The sequence below is a fragment of the Liolophura sinensis genome, chromosome 3 (genome assembly GCF_032854445.1).
Source record: "Liolophura sinensis isolate JHLJ2023 chromosome 3, CUHK_Ljap_v2, whole genome shotgun sequence".
NCBI classification, from domain to species: domain Eukaryota; kingdom Metazoa; phylum Mollusca; class Polyplacophora; order Chitonida; family Chitonidae; genus Liolophura; species Liolophura sinensis.
Window position 1 is genome coordinate 25,039,163 of NC_088297.1, and position 17,918 is coordinate 25,057,080.

Consider the following 17,918-nt stretch of genomic DNA (forward strand, 5'->3'; position numbering starts at 1 on the left):
ATAGCCAAGTGTGCCATTCTGTCTCCTCTAGCTGAGCGTTGTAGCCATGTGGGCCGTTCTGTCTCCTCTAGCTGAGCGTTGTAGCCATGTGGGCCGTTCTGTCTCCTCTACCTGGTCGCTGTAGCCATGTGTGCCATTCTGTCTCTTCCAGCTGAGGGTTGTAGTCATGTGGGCCGTTCTGTCTCCTCTAGCTGAGCGTTGTAGCCGTGTGGGCTGTTCTGTCTCCTCTAACTGAGCGTTGTAGTCATGTGGGCTGTTCTGTCTCCTCTAGCTGATCCCTGTAGCCATGTGGGCCGTTCTGTCTCCTCTAACTGAGTGTTGCACTCATGTGGGCCGTGGTGTCTCCGCTAACTGAGCGTTGTAGCCATGTGGGCCATTCTGTCTCCTCTAGCTGAGCGCTGTAGCCATGTAGGCCGTTCTTTCTCCTCTAGCTGAGTGTTGTAGCCATGTGGGCTGTTCTGTCTCCTCTGAGCGTTGTAGCCATGTGGGCTGTTCTGTCTCCTCTAACTGATTGTTGTAGTCAGGTGGGCCATTCTGTCTCCTCTAGCTGAGTGTTGTAGCCATGTGGGCCATTCTGTCTCCTCTAGCTGAGCGTTGTAGCCATGTGGGCCATTCTGTCTCCTCTAGATGAGCGTTGTAGTCATGTGGGCCGTCCTGCCTCCTCTAGCTGAGCGTTGTAGCCATGTGTGCCGTTTTGTCTCTCTTGCTGATCGTTGTAGCCATGTGGGCCGTTCTGTCTCCTCTAGCTGAGCGTTGTAGCCAAGTGGGCTGTTCTGTCTCCTCTAGCTGAGCGTTGTAGCCATATGGGCCGTTCTGTCTTTCTTGCTGATCGTTGTAGCCATGTGGACCATTCTGTCTCCTGTAACTGAGCGTTGTAGACATGGGGGCCGTTCTGTCTCCTCTAGCTGAGCGTTGTAGCCATGTGGGCCATTCTGTCTCTCTAGCTGAGCGTTGTAAACATGCGGGCTGTTCTGTTTCCTCTAGCTGAGCGTTGTAGCCATGTGGGTCGTTCTGTCTCCTTAAGTTGAGCGTTGTAGCCATGTGGACCGTTCTGTCGCCTCTAGCTGAGCATTGTAGCCATATGGGCTGTTCTGTCTCCTCTAAGCGTTGTAGCTATGTGGGCCGTTCTGTCTCCTCTAACTGATTGTTGTAGTCAGGTGGGCCGTTCTGTCTCTCTAGCTGAGCGTTGTAGCCATGTGGGGCCGTTCTGTCTCCTCTAACTGACTGTTGTAGTCAGGTGGGCCGTTCTGTCTCCTCTAGCTGAGTGTTGTAGCCATGTGGGCCATTCTGTCTCTCTAGCTGAGTGTTGTAGACATGCGGGCTGTTCTGTCTCCTCTAGCTGAGTACTGTAGCCATGTGGACCGTTCTGTCTCCTCTAGCTGAGCGTTGTAGTCATGTGTTCCGTTCTGTCTCCTCTAGCTGAGCGTTGTAGCCATATGGACTGTTCTGTCTCCTCTAGCTGAGCATTGTACCCTTGTGGGCCGTTCTGTCTCCTCTAGCTGATTGTTGTAGCCATGTGAACCGTTCTGTCTCTCTTGCTGATCGTTGTAGCCATGTGGGCCGTTCCGTCTCCTCTAGCTGATCGTTATAGCCATGTGTGCCGTTCTGTCTCCTCTAGCTGAGCGTTGTAGCCATATGGACTGTTCTGTCTCCTCTAACTGAGCTTTGTAGCCACATGGGCTGTTCTGTCTCCTCTAACTGAGCGTTGTAGACATGCGTGCCGTTCTGTCTCCTCTAGCTGAGCGTTGTAGCCATGTGGGCTGTTCTGTCTCTCTAGCTGAGCGTTGTAGACATGCGGGCTGTTCTGTCTCCTCTGGCTGAGCGTTGTAGCCATGTGGGCCGTTCTGTCTCCTCTAGCTGAGCGTTGTAGCCATGTAGGCTGTTCTTTCTCCTCTAGCTGAGCATTGTAGCCATGTGGGCTGTTCTGTCTCCTCTAACTGATTGTTGTAGTCAGGTGGGCCGTTCTGTCTCCTCTAGCTGAGTGTTGTAGCCATGTGAGCCATTCTGTCTCCTCTACCCGAGCGTTGTAGCCATGTGGGCCGTTCTGTCTCCTCTAGCAGTACTGTAGCCATGTGGGCCATTCTGTCTCCTCCAGCTGAGCGTTGTAGCCATGTGGGCCGTTCTGTCTCCTCTAGCTGAGCGTTGTAGTCATGTGGGCCCTTCTGTCTCCTCTACCTGAGCGTTGTAGCCATGTGGGCTGTTCTGTCTCCTCTAACTGATTGTTGTAGTCAGGTGGGCTGTTCTGTCTCCTCTAGCTGAGCGTTGTAGTCATGTGGGCTGTTCTGTCTCCTCTAGCTGATCGTTGTAGCCATGTGAGCCGTTCTGTCTCTCTTGCTGATCGTTGTAGCCATGTGTGCCGTTCTGTCTCCTCTAGCTGAGCGTTATAGCCATGTGTGCCGTTTTGTATCTTGTGCTGATCGCTGTAGCCATGTGGGCCGTTCTGTCTCCTCTAGCTGAGCGTTGTAGCCATGTGTGCCGTTTTGTCTCTCTTGCTGATCGTTGTAGCCATGTGGGCCGTTCTGTCTCCTGTAGCTGATCGTTGTAGCCATGTGGGCCCTTCTCTCTCCTCTAGCTGAGAGTTGAAGCCATGTGTGCCGTTTTGTCTCTCTTGCTGATCGTTGTAGCCATGTGGGCCGTTCTGTCTCCTCTAGCTGAGCGTTGTAGCCAAGTGGGCCGTTCTGTCTCCTCTAGCTGAGAGTTGTAGCCATGTGTGCCATTTTGTCTCTCTTGCTGATCGTTGTTGCCATTTGGGCCATTCTGTCTCCTCTAGCTGAGCGTTGTAGCCAAGTGGGCTGTTCTGTCTCCTCCAGCTGAGTGTTGTAACCATGTGAGCTGTTCTGTCTCTCTTGCTGATCGTTGTATCCATGTGGACCGTTCTGTCTCCTCTAACTGAGTGTTGTAGACATGCGGGCCGTTCTGTCTCCTCTAGCTGAGGGTTGTAGCCATGTGGGCCACTCTGTCCCTCTAGCTGAGCGTTGTAGACATGCGGGCCGTTCTGTCTCCTCTAGCTGAGCGTTGTAGCCATGTGGGCCATTCTGTCTCTCTAGCTGAGTGTTGTAGCCATGTGGGCCATTCTGTCTCCTCTAGTTGAGCGTTGTAGCCAGGTGGACCGTTCTGTCTCTCTTGCTGATCGTTGTAGCCATGTGGACCGTTCTGTCTCCTCTAGCTGAGGGTTGTAGACATGCGGGCCTTTCTGTCTCCTCTAGCTGAGCGTTGTAGCCATGTGGGCCATTCTGTCTCTCTAGCTGTGTGTTGTAGCCATGTGGACCGTTCTGTCTCTCTTGATTATCGTTGTAGCCATGTGGACCGTTCTGTCTCCTCTAGCTGAGCGTTGTAGCCATGTGGACCGTTCTGTCTCCTCTAGCTGAGTGTTGTAGCCATGTGGGCCGTTCTGTCTCCTCTAACTGATTGTTGTAGTCAGGTGGGCCATTCTGTCTCCTCTAGCTGAGTGTTGTAGCCATGTGGGTCGTTCTGTCTCCTCTAGCTGAGCGTTGTAGCCATGTGGGCCGTTCTGTCTCCTTTAGCTGAGTACTGTAGCCATGTGGACTGTTCTGTCTCCTCTAGCTGAGCATTGTACCCTTGTGGGCCGTTCTGTCTCCTCTAGCTGATCGTTGTAGCCATGTGAGCCGTTCTGTCTCTCTTGCTGATCGTTGTAGCCATGTGGGCCGTTCTGTCTCCTCTAGCTGAGCGTTATAGCCATTGTGCCGTTTTGTCTCTCGTGCTGATCACTGTAGCCATGTGGGCCGTTCTGTCTCCTCTAGCTGAGCGTTGTAGCCATGTGTGCCGTTTTGTCTCTCTTGCTGATCGTTGTAGCCAGGTGTGCCGTTCTGTCTCCTCTAGCTGATCGTTGTAGCCATGTGGGCCCTTCTGTCTCCTCTAGCTGAGAGTTGTAGCCATGTGTGCCGTTTTGTCTCTCTTGCTGATCGTTGTAGCCATTTGGGCCATTCTGTCTCCTCTAGCTGAGCGTTGTAGCCATGTGTGCCGTTTTGTCTCTCTTGCTGATCGTTGTAGCCAGGTGTGCCGTTCTGTCTCCTCTAGCTGATCGTTGTAGCCATGTGGGCCCTTCTGTCTCCTCTAGCTGAGAGTTGTAGCCATGTGTGCCGTTTTGTCTCTCTTGCTGATCGTTGTAGCCATTTGGGCCATTCTGTCTCCTCCAGCTGAGTGTTGTAGCCATGTCAGCCGTTCTGTCTCTCTTGCTGATCGTTGTAGCCATGTGGACCGTTCTGTCTCCTCTAACTGAGAGTTGTAGACATGCGGGCCGTTCTGTCTCCTCTAGCTGAGCGTTGTAGCCATGTGGGCCATTCTGTCCCTCTGGCTGAGCGTTGTAGACATGCGGGCCATTCTGTCTCCTCTAGCTGAGCGTTGTAGCCATGTGGGCTATTCTGTCTCTCTAGCTGAGCCTTGTAGCCATGTGGGCCATTCTGTCTCCTCTAGTTGAGCGTTGTAGCCAGGTGGACCATTCTGTCTCTCTTGCTGATCGTTGTAGCCATGTGGACCGTACTGTCTCCTCTAGCTGAGGGTTGTAGACATGCGGGCCTTTCTGTCTCCTCTAGCTGAGCATTGTAGCCATGTGGGCCATTCTGTCTCTCTAACTGTGTGTTGTAGCCATGTGTGCCATTCTGTCTCCTCTAGTTGAGCGTTGTAGCCAGGTGGACCATTCTGTCTCTCTTGCTGATCGTTGTAGCCATGTGGACCGTTCTCTCTCCTCTAGCTGAGGGTTGTAGACATGCGGGCCTTTCTGTCTCCCCTAGCTGAGCGTTGTAGCCCTGTGGGCCATTCTGTCTCTCTAACTGTGTGTTGTAGCCATGTGGACTGTTCTGTCTCCTCTAGCTGAGCGTTGTAGCCATGTGGACCATTCTGTCTCCTCTAGCTGAGCGTTGTAGCCATGTGGACCATTCTGTCTCCTCTAGCTGAGCGTTGTAGCCATGTGGGCTGTTCTGTCCCCTCTGGCTGAGCGTTGTAGCCATGTGTGCCATTCTGTCTCCTCTAGCTGAGCGTTGTAGCTATGTGGGTCGTTTTGTCTCCTCTAGCTGAGCGTTGTAGCCATGTGGGCGGTTTTTCCTTTTCCAGCTGAGCGTTGTAGCCATGTGGGCCATTCTGTCTCCTCTAGCTGAGTGTTGTAGCCATGTGGGCCATTCTGTCTCTCTAGCTGAGCGTTGTAACCATGTGGGCCGTTCTGTCTCCTCCAGCTGAGTGTTGTAGCCATGTGTGCCGTTCTGTCTCCTCTAGCTGAGCGTTGTAGTCATGTGGGCTGTTCTGTCTCCTCTACCTGAGCGTTGTAGCCATGTGGGCCATTCTGTCTCTCTGGCGGAGGGTTGTAGACATGTGGACCGTTCTGTCTCCTCCAGCTGAGCGTAGCCATATGGGCCATTCTGTTTTCGCTAGCTGAGCGTTGTAGCCATGTGGGCCGTTCTGTCTCCTCTAGCTGATCGTTGTAGCCATGTGGGCCACTCTGTCCCTCTAGCTGAGCGTTGTAGACATGCGGGTCATTCTGTCTCCTCTAGCTGAGCGTTGTAGCCATGTGGGCCATTCTGTCTCTCTAGCTGAGCGTTGTAGACATGCGGGCCATTCTGTCTCCTCTAGCTGAGTGTTGTGGCCATGTGGGCCACTCTGTCCCTCTAGCTGAGTGTTGAAGACATGCGGGCCGTTCTGTCTCCTCTAGCTGAGCGTTGTAGCCATGTGGGCCATTCTGTCTCTCTAGCTGAGCGTTGTAGACATGCGGCCCGTTCTGTCTCCTCTAGCTGAGCGTTGTAGCCATGTGTGCCTTTCTGTCTCTCTAGCTGAGCGTTGTAGGTATGCAGGCCGTTGTCTCCTCTAGCTGAGCATTGTAGCCATGTGAGCTATTCTTTTTCTTTGGCTTCTGGTATGACATCACCGGTTTGTGTGCTTGTACCATCCGCCCTTTACAATGCACAATTGTGCTAAGCAAATGAATTAACCACTGGAAAAGAGGAACTTCCTGGTAGCAATAAGCAGGTGACGCTTTTCACAGGGCTGCTCAGACCATCTTACATGAAGTTTATCACATTCCAACTCAATGTGGTGGAAATCTGTGTGTTGTTCAGTTATTTACCAGAAGCTGGTGGTTTTTTACACTTACATTGACCATCATCATACAAGTGAAATATTTTTGAGGATGGTGTTAATACTAGTCAACCGGTCAGTCTTATTACCTGTGCCATACATTTTGCAGACCACATAGTTGTTGTATACTTGTAGTGAGTACAGTATAAAGCACCAGTCAAATCAATAAATATACTTGCAGTGGGTTCAGTCATTCTTTGGAGCTCACTGCTCAAATGGTTAGAGCGTCTGCCTCAAAGTCAGGAGACAAAGGGATCAAACCCAGGTCGGGTCATATCCCACGCTTTAAAAATGGTACTCGTAACTGCCTCGCCTGTCGCTGAGCACTGAGAGGTTGGAGCACGGAAACGGGACTGGTTGGCCAGGTGACTGGGTAGGGTGTCATGTCTGGTGTCTCTGGCATAATACTGCAGTGGCGGCAGCACTATGGCAGCATGAACTTGCCCTGCCACAAGACGACACAGTGTAAGTACTCACAACTAATCACTCCTGTTCATATCACAGAAAAATATGACATACAAAATTAAACTCCAAGCATTCATTCATTCATTCAACTCATGCGTTTGATCTTCACATCCAACATTCACTGGACATACCCACATCAAATTTCTCAAACTGCACCTTTATTTTATTTTTTTTTTCAGTAAATGCATTTACATGTACTTATGACTGTAAAGCCATGTAATTTACTAGAAAAGTTTATAAGAAAATATATCATTTACAACAGTGATCCCAGAGTTTAACAATACATGTAACTCATCACTTAACCAGCAATACGACTGACAGAGTTGTCTCCCATAGTCTCTTAAAACTGTATGTTCAACAATGAATATTGCCCAACACGCGACAGTGGTTTACGCAAGCAATTACTGTGACACTGACACTTATGTTCACCAAGGGCTCTGTTCCACTGATCTGACGTATATAGGCTTCATGGCGTAATGCTCACGATTAAAATTCACGATACATTCCAGCTGAACTGTCTCTGAAATATATGTTACAAACTGTTTTTGAGAAGACCTGTGTCACAAGCTGATTGTCATCCTTATTTTTATGGGTATAGCTTCCAACAAAGCATCAGCAGTTGTGAATTTTTGGCCGTGTGGTGAGTACTGGAGCAATCACCTCACATTTGAATCCTGCTCTTTGATTGTTGTACAGACAAATTTTGGACAGTCAAAATCGATGTGTTTAAAAAAAAAATACCACTCTACATATGGTGTCACCCATTGATGATGCAGCCAAAAATAACACAGTACTTACAAATGCTTTCGACATCATTTTCCACAATAACTGCATCACTCAGTGAGTGAGTGAGTGCTTGAGGTTTAATGTCGTACTTAACAATTTTTCAGTCATATGACGACAAAGGAATCTTTAGAGTGCATGTAATGTGCCTCCTTGTTGCAGGACAGATTTCCACCACTCTTTTAGCTAGTGCTGCTTCACTGAAACGGCTTACCGAAGGCAAATAAGACGCCCCACCTGAGCCAGTATACTGATACGTGTCAACCAGTTGTTGTACACATCACTCAGTGACATATCTGGCTGATTCAGTGCCACATATTATCAAGAATGTTCCCTCGGAACTTACTGGAAAAGCTCCTTAGGCCCATTGTGCCAGATCTGTGACTCCACACCTATTCACAAATTGACGCTAATTAATTCCGAATCTAATCCTTTCATGTTCAGTAGGCAGTGTCTTAAAGAAGCTATATCAGAGACATTTGGCCAATTATTTGATCAGAGAAATTCTGTTGAATTTTTTTGCTAGCGTACTATAACCCAAATAATTACCTTCCACAAAATGTCAGCCTTGTATGTGGTCGTGTTACCATTCAATATCAGTAATAATGTACCTACAATTAGCAAGCACATCGCTGTATATGTGTAAGTACATGTATCCTTTTCCAACTTTAGAATTATTTACACTATAAACAGAACAGGTACGAGATATTTACTGGGTGGCTATAATGTGAGCGATTCTAGGTAAATACAGAAAAATTTGATTTGCGAATATAGAATGTTTGCTAAAAATCTCTAGTATAGCCAAGTGCTTTAAGTCTCAGTTGAGATCTTTACTCAGCACTGAAGTTGTTCTAGACTAAGTCAAGCCACATGTACTTGCATGATGTAAGAGGGCAAGTGTGAGGACGGCTTCGTGGATGAACTACTCATAAGCTTGACTGTCATACAAATTAAATGTACTCCTAAACATCGCCTAAGACAACAATCAAATACCAGTGCATGAATAGAATGCCCAAGTTCTGATCTGATAGTTGGTACAGAAAAATACACTCAACAGTACACGTTATCATGGTGTATTTAATTTAAATAAATAAATAAATAAATAAGTAAGTAAATAAATAAGAGGGATACAAAGGGACTGGAATTCAGACCATTCAATAGCCTTACCTGGCTTTGTCATGCTACAAAAACATCAAGTATGAAGAATTATTAAGAAACATGACATCAAACCCAACTCTTGACTGTTAAAAGACTTTTTTTAGGTTAGGAAGTTTGTCAGGAATTAGCAGAAGAAAGTGGCTTCCTCGAGGCTCTTCTTGGTTCTTCACCCACGAACCTGAATACAGCCCATCGTACATAAAACAATCAGATCTTATGAATGTTTTGCCTGGATGGCTAAACTTAGAGCCCAGCGTATGAAACATCTGCATGTTCAGCGGCCGTTCTACAACATGAAGACTTCCACATTAGTGTTCTTCCCAGGTTTCACATTGCATATTGTGAGATATTACTGAGGTAATTATTGGCAGAGGTTCCTTAATAATTTTGTGAGAGTTGTCTTCTGTATTTCTTTCTGTTTGGGGTACAGACCTTATGTGGGTTTCTCCCTTCAGTTTCTCATAACAGTTCACAGTCTAGGCATGCATGGAGGTTGAGCTAATCCAGAGTGTTTTCAGACAATAAACCTGACATATCACCTTAGCTTATGAATTATTGGTTTTCTTTGAAATCTTTTGAAGTTTCAGTGGTGATAGGCCCACTAATAAGTCAATAGTTTACATCAATCACACAAAAGGTTTTTATACCACTAGTGAACTGCTAGGCTACTCCCCCGACTCACAGTATAACCAGCCTCACATAGAATTTGAACCCAAATAAGCCCCATCAAACCAGCTAAAAACTAAGGTCTGCATTCTTGTGAATGTCTTTGGTAGATGTGATCTACAGTCTGTTTGAACTGATCAATTACCTTGATTCATTAATGTACCAGCAGCCAACTTTAACATACTCATTGGTAAATGATCAGTCGTGACCTTCTTAAAGGTCTTGATATTTGAGGTAGTTCTTGAGTTCATGGGGTAAACACAAAGTATCTGTTTTACTACAGCAACCCTTACCCAGGCTGTGTCGAATCAACGACCGACACAAGTGCAGTAGTGGGCGTGGGTTGCTTATGACATGCTGAATTTGCATTAACAGCATCCTCTGCTGCGCATTCGGCGCGATTTCAACAGCTCTTGCTAGGTGCTCTTTGTCCGTGAATGTTAGTTTACAGTTAGCCTCAACTAAAAACATCGTCAAATCCGCAGCATTGCGTAAAGACGCGGTGAACGGCGTGACACCATTACGGCTGGCGAGATTCACATCGCAGCCGGCTTGGATCAACATCTTAGCAATGGCCGCCTTTCCTTGAAGCATGACTGTCAAAAGCGGAGTCACGCTCCAGCGGTCACCTCTATTTGTGTCTGCTCCAGCAGCAACAAGTTTTTTGGCGATTTCAACATGGCCCAGCTCAACAGCCTTCAGTAAAGGCGTTTTCGCCTCCTCGTTCTCAGAACTGATGGGGTCAAGGTCACAGCCGTTAGCGATCAAAGCCTCAACGAAATCCACACAATTGTGAATTGCTGCTATGTGTAAAGGTGTCCTTCCATTGTCCAGTTTGGCTGTGTTAATGTTTATACCTGCGTTAAGAAGAAGTGTCAGAACCTCAATATGCCCTCCAAACGCTGCCAGGTGAATAGGCTCCACACCCAGTTTACCTTTAGTGGCACAAAGATCACTCCCAGCTTCAATCAAAACCTGGAAAAAAAATCAGTGGATTTCACGATCATCTGGATTGATTTATTCATTTCACTGCTGTTTAACACCATACACGGCTTCACTTCTAGCTGTGATCACGATCAGTGTTGTTTAACACCATACACTGCTTCACTTCTAGCTGTGATCACGATCACTGTTGTTTAACACCATACACTGCTTCACTTCTAGCTGTGATCACAATCAGTGTTGTTTAACACCATACACGGCTTCACTTCTAGCTGTGATCACGATCAGTGTTGTTTAACACCATACACTGCTTCACTTCTAGCTGTGATCACGATCAGTTTTATAGGTGGAAAAATAAAACCTCTGGCAAGTTATTTTCGCCATTTCAAAAAACTGTTCTAAAATTGCGACAATGGCTAGCGCCAGCAGAAGCCCTGTTTATGGGAGAATTATCAGCGAGCTCCCAATATACAGACTCAGCGGTCAGCAGACAATATTTAAGTTCGGGACAAACTAAGATATTCAAGGAGTTTCCAAGAGTATTTGTCTTTTTAAAGACTTTCAAGTACTTGAAAATGAAATTGTATTTTTTTCAAGCACTTTCTAGGAGTTTCAAGGATTGTGCGCAGTCTGACATATGATATATGATATATATACTGGAGGAAGGCTCGTCATCTCCAGTATACTTTATGTAAAACCACTTGAACAGTCGACGTAACACAAACTGTGTTCCTCACTGTTTAATCTGAACTACATCATCATTCCTCTTTTGAGCCACACTCGCAGTTTTAGTCTGTTTTAAGGGTAAGCGGACTCACTTGTGAAACTAAAATCTAAAAATCTCCCTCTTCATTTTGTCTGATCTCCATGTTTTCGTGAATTTCCTGATTTTCGAGGTTTTCTGATCATCATGTTAATCGCCAGGATAATTCACATCATTTTCCATAAATTTCCAAGTTTTTATTTTTATTTCCGACACTGAAAACAGAGATATTCTGTCTGTAAAACAATTGAAACTGGCACGCCCTTATTACCCGAGTGATCTCTGTGAAGCCCTTCAAACAGGCGATGTGGAGTGGGGTCTCCTTCCCGTTATTCACAGATGTGACATCACTTCCTGCCTTGATTAGTTCTCGTACAACCTCTGTGTGGCCCTGCACAACTGCTTCATGAAGGGGGGTATTTCCTGAAATTGATTGGAGTTTCAGGTGGCAATCAAGAATTCTTCACTTATCTGTGAGTGTCATGTTTCTGAATGGTTTGGGGGGAGGGAACCAGAGTGTCTGGGGTAAATCACTACCCTTCACCACCTTCTTCATACCTGACAAAGTTCCTGACCTAAAGCTGCAGCCAAGCCAATGACAGCTACAGTAGTCATACAGCTAGAGATCAGCGGAGGTCTGAATAACACTTAAAACAAAATCGACCCCCACACCCCCACCCCAAAAAAACAAAAAACAAATGCAGAAAAAAAACAATATAGACATATTAGACTCAGTCAGTTACTTGAAGGGAAAACTTTTCCATTGCCTTAATGATGAAGAGATCATTTGTTTACCTCTTTGCCTTGCCTATTTTCAAATACTGTCAAAATGTACATTTTACTGTGACATACCCTAACTGACCTCAAATTTGACTTAAAATTAAGTTTTTCTTAAGGAAAAATAAATGTCACAAATTATTATTTTTGGTGCAGAATCCTATATCTTTCCAGTGGAATATCATCCCATGTTCCAAGCAAACCTCAAAACACCTTTTCAAAAAAGCTATCAGAATCAGCAAAAATGGGCATGTCTGTTATGGTCATTTGGGGTATTCGTTAAGAAATTCATGCTGGCTGAACTTGTATGTTATCTAAAAAGCATTAACGAAAATGAAGAGACTGTATGTTTATGTGGACATAAATCCTCCAGTGTCTCAATACATCTCTGCACACTCACCATTCACATGTTTCAGTTGTAGTTTGGGACAGTGCTCCAGTAACAGTTGTACCAGAGCAATATTGCCTGCACGACTGGCAATGTACAGAGGTGTTTTTATTCTGCGGCCCCCAACATTGACATCGCATCCTCTGCTCAGGAGAAGACTGGCTATCTCTGTCTGCTCACACTCTGCTGCATAACCTACACATGTTTACAACAATGTTTATAAAAACATCTGAATCACCTTTAACATATCACACCTAAGTGTATTTCACCTGTAGTGTGTAGTTAACCGAAGGAAACTGAAAACGTTACATTTACATGTTTGGTCATGTGAGAGACAAGCTTCCATGTAAACACAAAAAGAAAAAAAACACAAAAAAAATGTAAGCAGTTCAGAAATTGAATGTCACCTCACAGTCATGAAGTCGGAGATAAGCTGGCAGCAGTAGTGGTTGAAAAAGTTGAACAATTAGGGTACCTATTTGATTGGTGATACACAGGTTTAATGAAATGACAAAAGCAGAAGTACGCCATATAGTACCAACCTCCTGATTCACAATCTGCAGCATGATCGAGTCAGTTTGGGGTACGCTATTACAGTCAGCTGATCGGCAAGCTGTGATGGAAAAAATGCTAAGTTAGTAGTATGAGCCAGTGCGCTTTTCAGCCAGGTATGAGAAATGTGGTAATGTCTGGTGAGTCAGCATGAGTTAGGTGTGAGAAATGTGGTAATGTCTGGTGAGTCAGTATGAGCCAGGTGTTGGGAAATGTGGTAACGTCTGGTGAGTCAGTATGAGCCAGGTGTGAGAAATGTGGTAATGTCTGGTGAGTTAGTATGAGCCAGGTGTGGGAAACGTGGGTAACGTCTGGTGAGTCAGTATGAGCCAGGTGTGAAAAATTTTGGTAACGTCTGGTGAGTCAGTATGAGCCAGGTGTGGGGAATGTGGTAACGTCTGGTGAGTCAGTATGAGCCAGGTGTGAGAAATGTGGTAATGTCTGGTGAGTCAGTATGAGCCAGGTGTGAGAAATGTGGTAATATCTGGTGAGTCAGAATGAGCCAGGTGTGAGAAATGTGGAATCATCTGGTGAGTCAGTATGAGCCAGTTGTGGAAATGTGGTAACGTCTGGTGAGTCAGTATGAGCCAGGTGTGAGAAATGTGGTAACGTCTGGTGAGTCAGTATGAGCCAGGTGTGGGAAATGTGGAAATGTCTGGTGAGTCAGTATGAGCCAGGTGTGAGAAATGTGTTAACGTCTGGTGAGTCAGGTGTGAGAAATGTGGTAATGCCTGGTGAGTCAGTAGGAGCCAGGTGTGAGAAATGTGGTAACGTCTGGTGAGTCAGTAGGAGCCAGGTGTGGGAAATGTGGTAACGTCTGGTGAGTCAGTATGAGCCAGGTGTGAGAAATGTGGTAATGTCTGGTGAGTCCGTATGAGCCAGGTGTGGGAAATGTGGTAACGTCTGGTGAGTCAGTATGAGCCAGGTGTGGGAAATGTGGTAATGTCTGGTGAGTCAGTATGAGCCAGGTGTGAGAAATGTGGTAATGTCTGGTGAGTCTGAGCGAGGTGTGAGAAATGTGGTAATGCCTGGTGAGTCAGTAGGAGCCAGGTGTGAGAAATGTGGTAACGTCTGGTGAGCCAGTATGAGCCAGGTGTGGGAAATGTGGTAATGTCTGGTGAGTCAGTATGAGCCAGGTGTGAGAAATGTGGTAATATCTGGTGAGTCAGAATGAGCCAGGTGTGAGAAATGTGGTAATGTCTGGTGAGTCAGTATGAGCCAGGTGTGGGAAATGTGGTAACGTCTGGTGAGTCAGTATGAGCCAGGTGTGGGAAATGTGGTAATGTCTGGTGAGTCAGTATGAGCGAGGTGTGAGAAATGTGGTAATATCTGGTGAGTCAGAAGGAGCCAGGTGTGAGAAATGTGGTAATGTCTGGTGAGTCAGTATGAGCCAGGTGTGAGAAATGTGGTAACGTCTGGTGAGTCAGTAGGAGCCAGGTGTGGGACATGTGGTAACGTCTGGTGAGTCAGGTGTGAGAAATGTGGTAATGCCTAGTGAGTCAGTAGGAGCCAGGTGTGAGAAATGTGGTAATGTTTGGTGAGTCAGTATGAGCCAGGTGTGAGAAATGTCGTAATGCCTGGTGAGTCAGTATGAGCGAGGTGTGAGAAATGTGGTAATATCTGGTGAGTCAGAATGAGACAGGTGTGAGAAATGTGGTAATGTCTGGTGAGTCAGTATGAACCAGGTGTGAGAAATGTGGTAACGTCTGGTGAGTCAGTATGAGCCAGGTGTGGGAAATGTGGTAACGTCTGGTGAGTCAAGTGTGAGAAATGTGGTAATGCCTGGTGAGTCAGTATGAGCCAGGTGTGAGAAATGTGGTAACGTCTGGTGAGTCAGTATGAGCCAGGTGTGAGAAATGTGGTACTGTCTGGTAAGTCAGTATGAGCCAGGTGTGAGAAATGTGGTAACGTCTGGTAAGTCAGTATGAGCCAGGTGTGAGAAATGTGGTGAGTCAGTATGAGCCAGGTGTGGGAAATGCGGTAATGTCTGGTGAGTCAGTATTAGCCAGGTGTGGGAAATGTGGTAACGTCTGGTGAGTCAGTATGAGTAGGTGTGAGAAATGTGGTAATGTCTGGTGAGTCAGTAGGAGCCAGGTGTGGGAAATGTGGTAACGTCTGGTGAGTCAGTATGAGCCAGGTGTGAGAAATGTGGTAATGTCTGGTGAGTCAGTATGAGCCAGGTGTGAGAAATGTGGTAATGTCTGGTGAGTCAGTATGAGCCAGGTGCAAGAAATGTGGTAATGTCTGGTGAGTTAGTATGAGCCAGGTGTGAGAAATGTGGTAATGTCTGGTGAGTCAGTATGAGCCAGGTGTGAGAAATGTGGTAATGTCTGGTGAGTCAGTATGAGCCAGGTGTGAAAAAATTTGGTAACGTCTGGTGAGTCAGTATGAGCCAGGTGTGGGGAATGTGGTAACGTCTGGTGAGTCAGTATGAGCCAGGTGTGAGAAATGTGGTAATGTCTGGTGAGTCCGTATGAGCCAGGTGTGAGAAATGTGGTAACGTCTGGTAAGTCAGTATGAGCCAGGTGTGAGAAATGTGGTGAGTCAGTATGAGCCAGGTGTGGGAAATGCGGTAATGTCTGGTGAGTCAGTATGAGCCAGGTGTGGGAAATGTGGTAACGTCTGGTGAGTCAGTATGAGTAGGTGTGAGAAATGTGGTAACGTCTGGTGAGTCAGTAGGAGCCAGGTGTGGGAAATGTGGTAACGTCTGGTGAGTCAGTATGAGCCAGGTGTGAGAAATGTGGTAATGTCTGGTGAGTCAGTATGAGCCAGGTGTGAAAAATGTGGTAATGTCTGGTGAGTCAGTATGAGCCAGGTGCAAGAAATGTGGTAATGTCTGGTGAGTTAGTATGAGCCAGGTGTGAGAAATGTGGTAATGTCTGGTGAGTCAGTATGAGCCAGGTGTGAGAAATGTGGTAATGTCTGGTGAGTCAGTATGAGCCAGGTGTGAAAAAATTTGGTAACGTCTGGTGAGTCAGTATGAGCCAGGTGTGGGGAATGTGGTAACGTCTGGTGAGTCAGTATGAGCCAGGTGTGAGAAATGTGGTAATGTCTGGTGAGTCTGTATGAGCCAGGTGTGAGAAATGTGGTAATATCTGGTGAGTCAGAATGAGCCAGGTGTGAGAAATGTGGAATCATCTGGTGAGTCAGTATGAGCCAGTTGTGGGAAATGTGGTAACCTCTGGTGAGTCAGTATGAGCCAGGTGTGAGAAATGTGGTAACGTCTGGTGAGTCAGTATGAGCCAGGTGTGGGAAATGTGGAAATGTCTGGTGAGTCAGTATGAGCCAGGTGTGGGAAATGTGGTAACGTCTGGTGAGTCAGATGTGGGAAATGTGGTAATGTCTGGTGAGTCAGTATGAGCCAGGTGTGAGAAATGTGGTAATGTCTGGTGAGTCAGTATGAGCCAGGTGTGGGAAATGTGGTAATGTCTGGTGAGTCAGTATGAGCCAGGTGTGAGAAATGTGGTAATGTCTGGTGAGTCAGCATGAGCCAGGTGTGAGAAATGTGGTAATGTCTGGTGAGTCAGGTGTGAGAATTGTGGTAATGTCTGGTGAGTCTGTTGAGGCAGCACTATAAAAATGTATGCACTGTTATGATCAAGCTAATGCTGAAATCAAAGTGATAAACCCTAACAACAGTACATATAGCTAAAAGCAGTGGGGAGAGGAACCAACCTAACGGGGACAGGAAGTTAGACTTCTGGTTGATGTCTTCCCCGCAGTCCAGAAGTTCATTAACTCTCTGTTTGTTTCCTCTTCCTATTGCTTCATAGATATCTAATCCTTCCTCAGCCATCTTGCTACAGATTTATCTCCCCTTAGATGAAGCTGTTCTGTTTTTGATCAGTCACAACGGATACTGAAACATATATCAAACTATAATTAAAATAAAACAAGTGTTTGTTATCAAACTTATAAATGTTAATAAAATTTACCGGAATAAAATGGATATCCTTTACAGAACATTTATATTGGGGAAGTTTGTATGGTTAGTTAGCCCTCAAAGATTGTTAGTTTGATGGGCAAAATGGAACAGATGGCTGTATTTTCATTTGCTTTGTTTCCATACATGGCTTAGGCATTTAACATCTTTTTCATCGCAACAATAGCAATGCACAGCATGCCTTAGACACTGTCATAATTGCAACTGCATTCAGAGAAAGGGACTCCAGAAAGTTTTCAAGAACTTGTTCCTAGTCTCAGTGTGTATGATGCAATAAAATATGTTCAATGCAATTACAGTGGCATAACTGTTCAATCGTCGGGCGTCAAATGACAACACCAAAAGCATAACCCACCATTAACTGAAAGTTTAATTACGATATAGTAATACTTCATGCTCAGTTGTTAATGTCTTTACTTTATTGCTGATGATTATGATTCAACAACTTGGAGAATTATTATTCAACTCACAAATATATCTTAAGTATGACGTAAACCCCCATGGACACATGGTTATATTTATAAGTTAACTATGTAGGTATATAGACAGGATTTTTCTGGTGTGAAGAAATGAATGTTAGAATACAGAACAAGTGAGTCTTTCTTAGCTATCAATCACTGTACTCAGGCTGTAGTTGTGTTGACATCTACAGGAATATATTAACTTAAAGGGTCTACCCATATCATTCGTTCCACTTAATGTCTTTTCTGCTGATATGATTAAACCCTAAACTACCTAATACATATATTTTCACCATTACCTGAATCACAAACTTAAACGACAGTCACTGACAGGTATTGAACTTTTGATAAGTTTGATAGTCCGAGTACACTGACTTTTGGTTGAGAAATAATTGCATACGGGATATTCATGGCTGCTCAATCCCACCGTTGAGACAAGCTTGCTCCACTCTGTCTATGGTTGAGCAGCCATTGATATACCGTATCCCAACATTTCTCAACAAAGTCAGTGTACCCGGACTAGAAGTTTGACAGAAACGAATCTCTTTGCCCCAAAAACACACCGGTGAGTATTTTTTTTACACCCATTAAAGCGCCTAGTGTAGCCGCTAACAACCAACTGCATTGCAGTACCCAAAGTCTGAGCTCAGAGAAAACTTGTTGCATCTTAAAAGTTGTTATGTACTTCCAGAAAAGTTGGTGCATTCATCACTAGGTTGGTGTTGACGTTATATAACACTGACTCGTACCTTTTCTCACTGTGGAACGTTACAAGTGATGTTTAGTTTCTAAAATAAAGCAATGCGTAACGGCATCAGTTCTATTTATTGTGAAGATATCATCATAATTTGGAGAGGAATAAGAATATAAATCATTTTTTGTGCACTTATATTATGTAAAATGATTTACGTGAGCGACCTAAGGTCACTGCGCATG

At 45.5% G+C, this 17,918-nt stretch overlaps 1 protein-coding gene across 2 annotated transcripts; it reads right to left on the minus strand.

The window, feature by feature from the left end:
* Window positions 1–8,460: 8,460 nt before the first annotated feature.
* On the minus strand, window positions 8,461–17,692 carry LOC135463849 (ankyrin-1-like). Of its 2 annotated transcripts, XM_064741301.1 has the most exons (5): window positions 17,616–17,692; window positions 16,254–16,437; window positions 12,039–12,221; window positions 11,133–11,284; window positions 8,461–10,131 (listed from the first exon to the last, which is right to left on the minus strand). In XM_064741301.1, the coding sequence occupies exons 2-5, from the start codon at window positions 16,372–16,374 to the stop codon at window positions 9,370–9,372; spliced, it is 1,218 nt and encodes a 405-aa protein (XP_064597371.1). In that variant the 5' UTR covers window positions 16,375–16,437; window positions 17,616–17,692; the 3' UTR covers window positions 8,461–9,369. The 2 variants fall into 2 exon arrangements, with proteins under 2 accessions (XP_064597371.1, XP_064597372.1); XM_064741302.1 differs by lacking the exon at window positions 12,039–12,221.
* Window positions 17,693–17,918: the final 226 nt, after the last annotated feature.

Excerpts from the sequence above, each read along its gene's own strand:
- LOC135463849 (XM_064741301.1), bottom strand. The coding sequence starts at position 16,374 with ATGGCTGAGGAAGGATTAGATATCTATGAAGCAATAGGAAGAGGAAAC. Across the intron at positions 11,285-12,038 it reads ACAACTGAAACATGTGAATG|GAAATACCCCCCTTCATGAA; the intron begins GTGAGTGTGCAG and ends AATCAATTTCAG. Across the intron at positions 10,132-11,132 it reads GCTTCACAGAGATCACTCGG|GTTTTGATTGAAGCTGGGAG; the intron begins GTAATAAGGGCG and ends TTTTTTTTCCAG.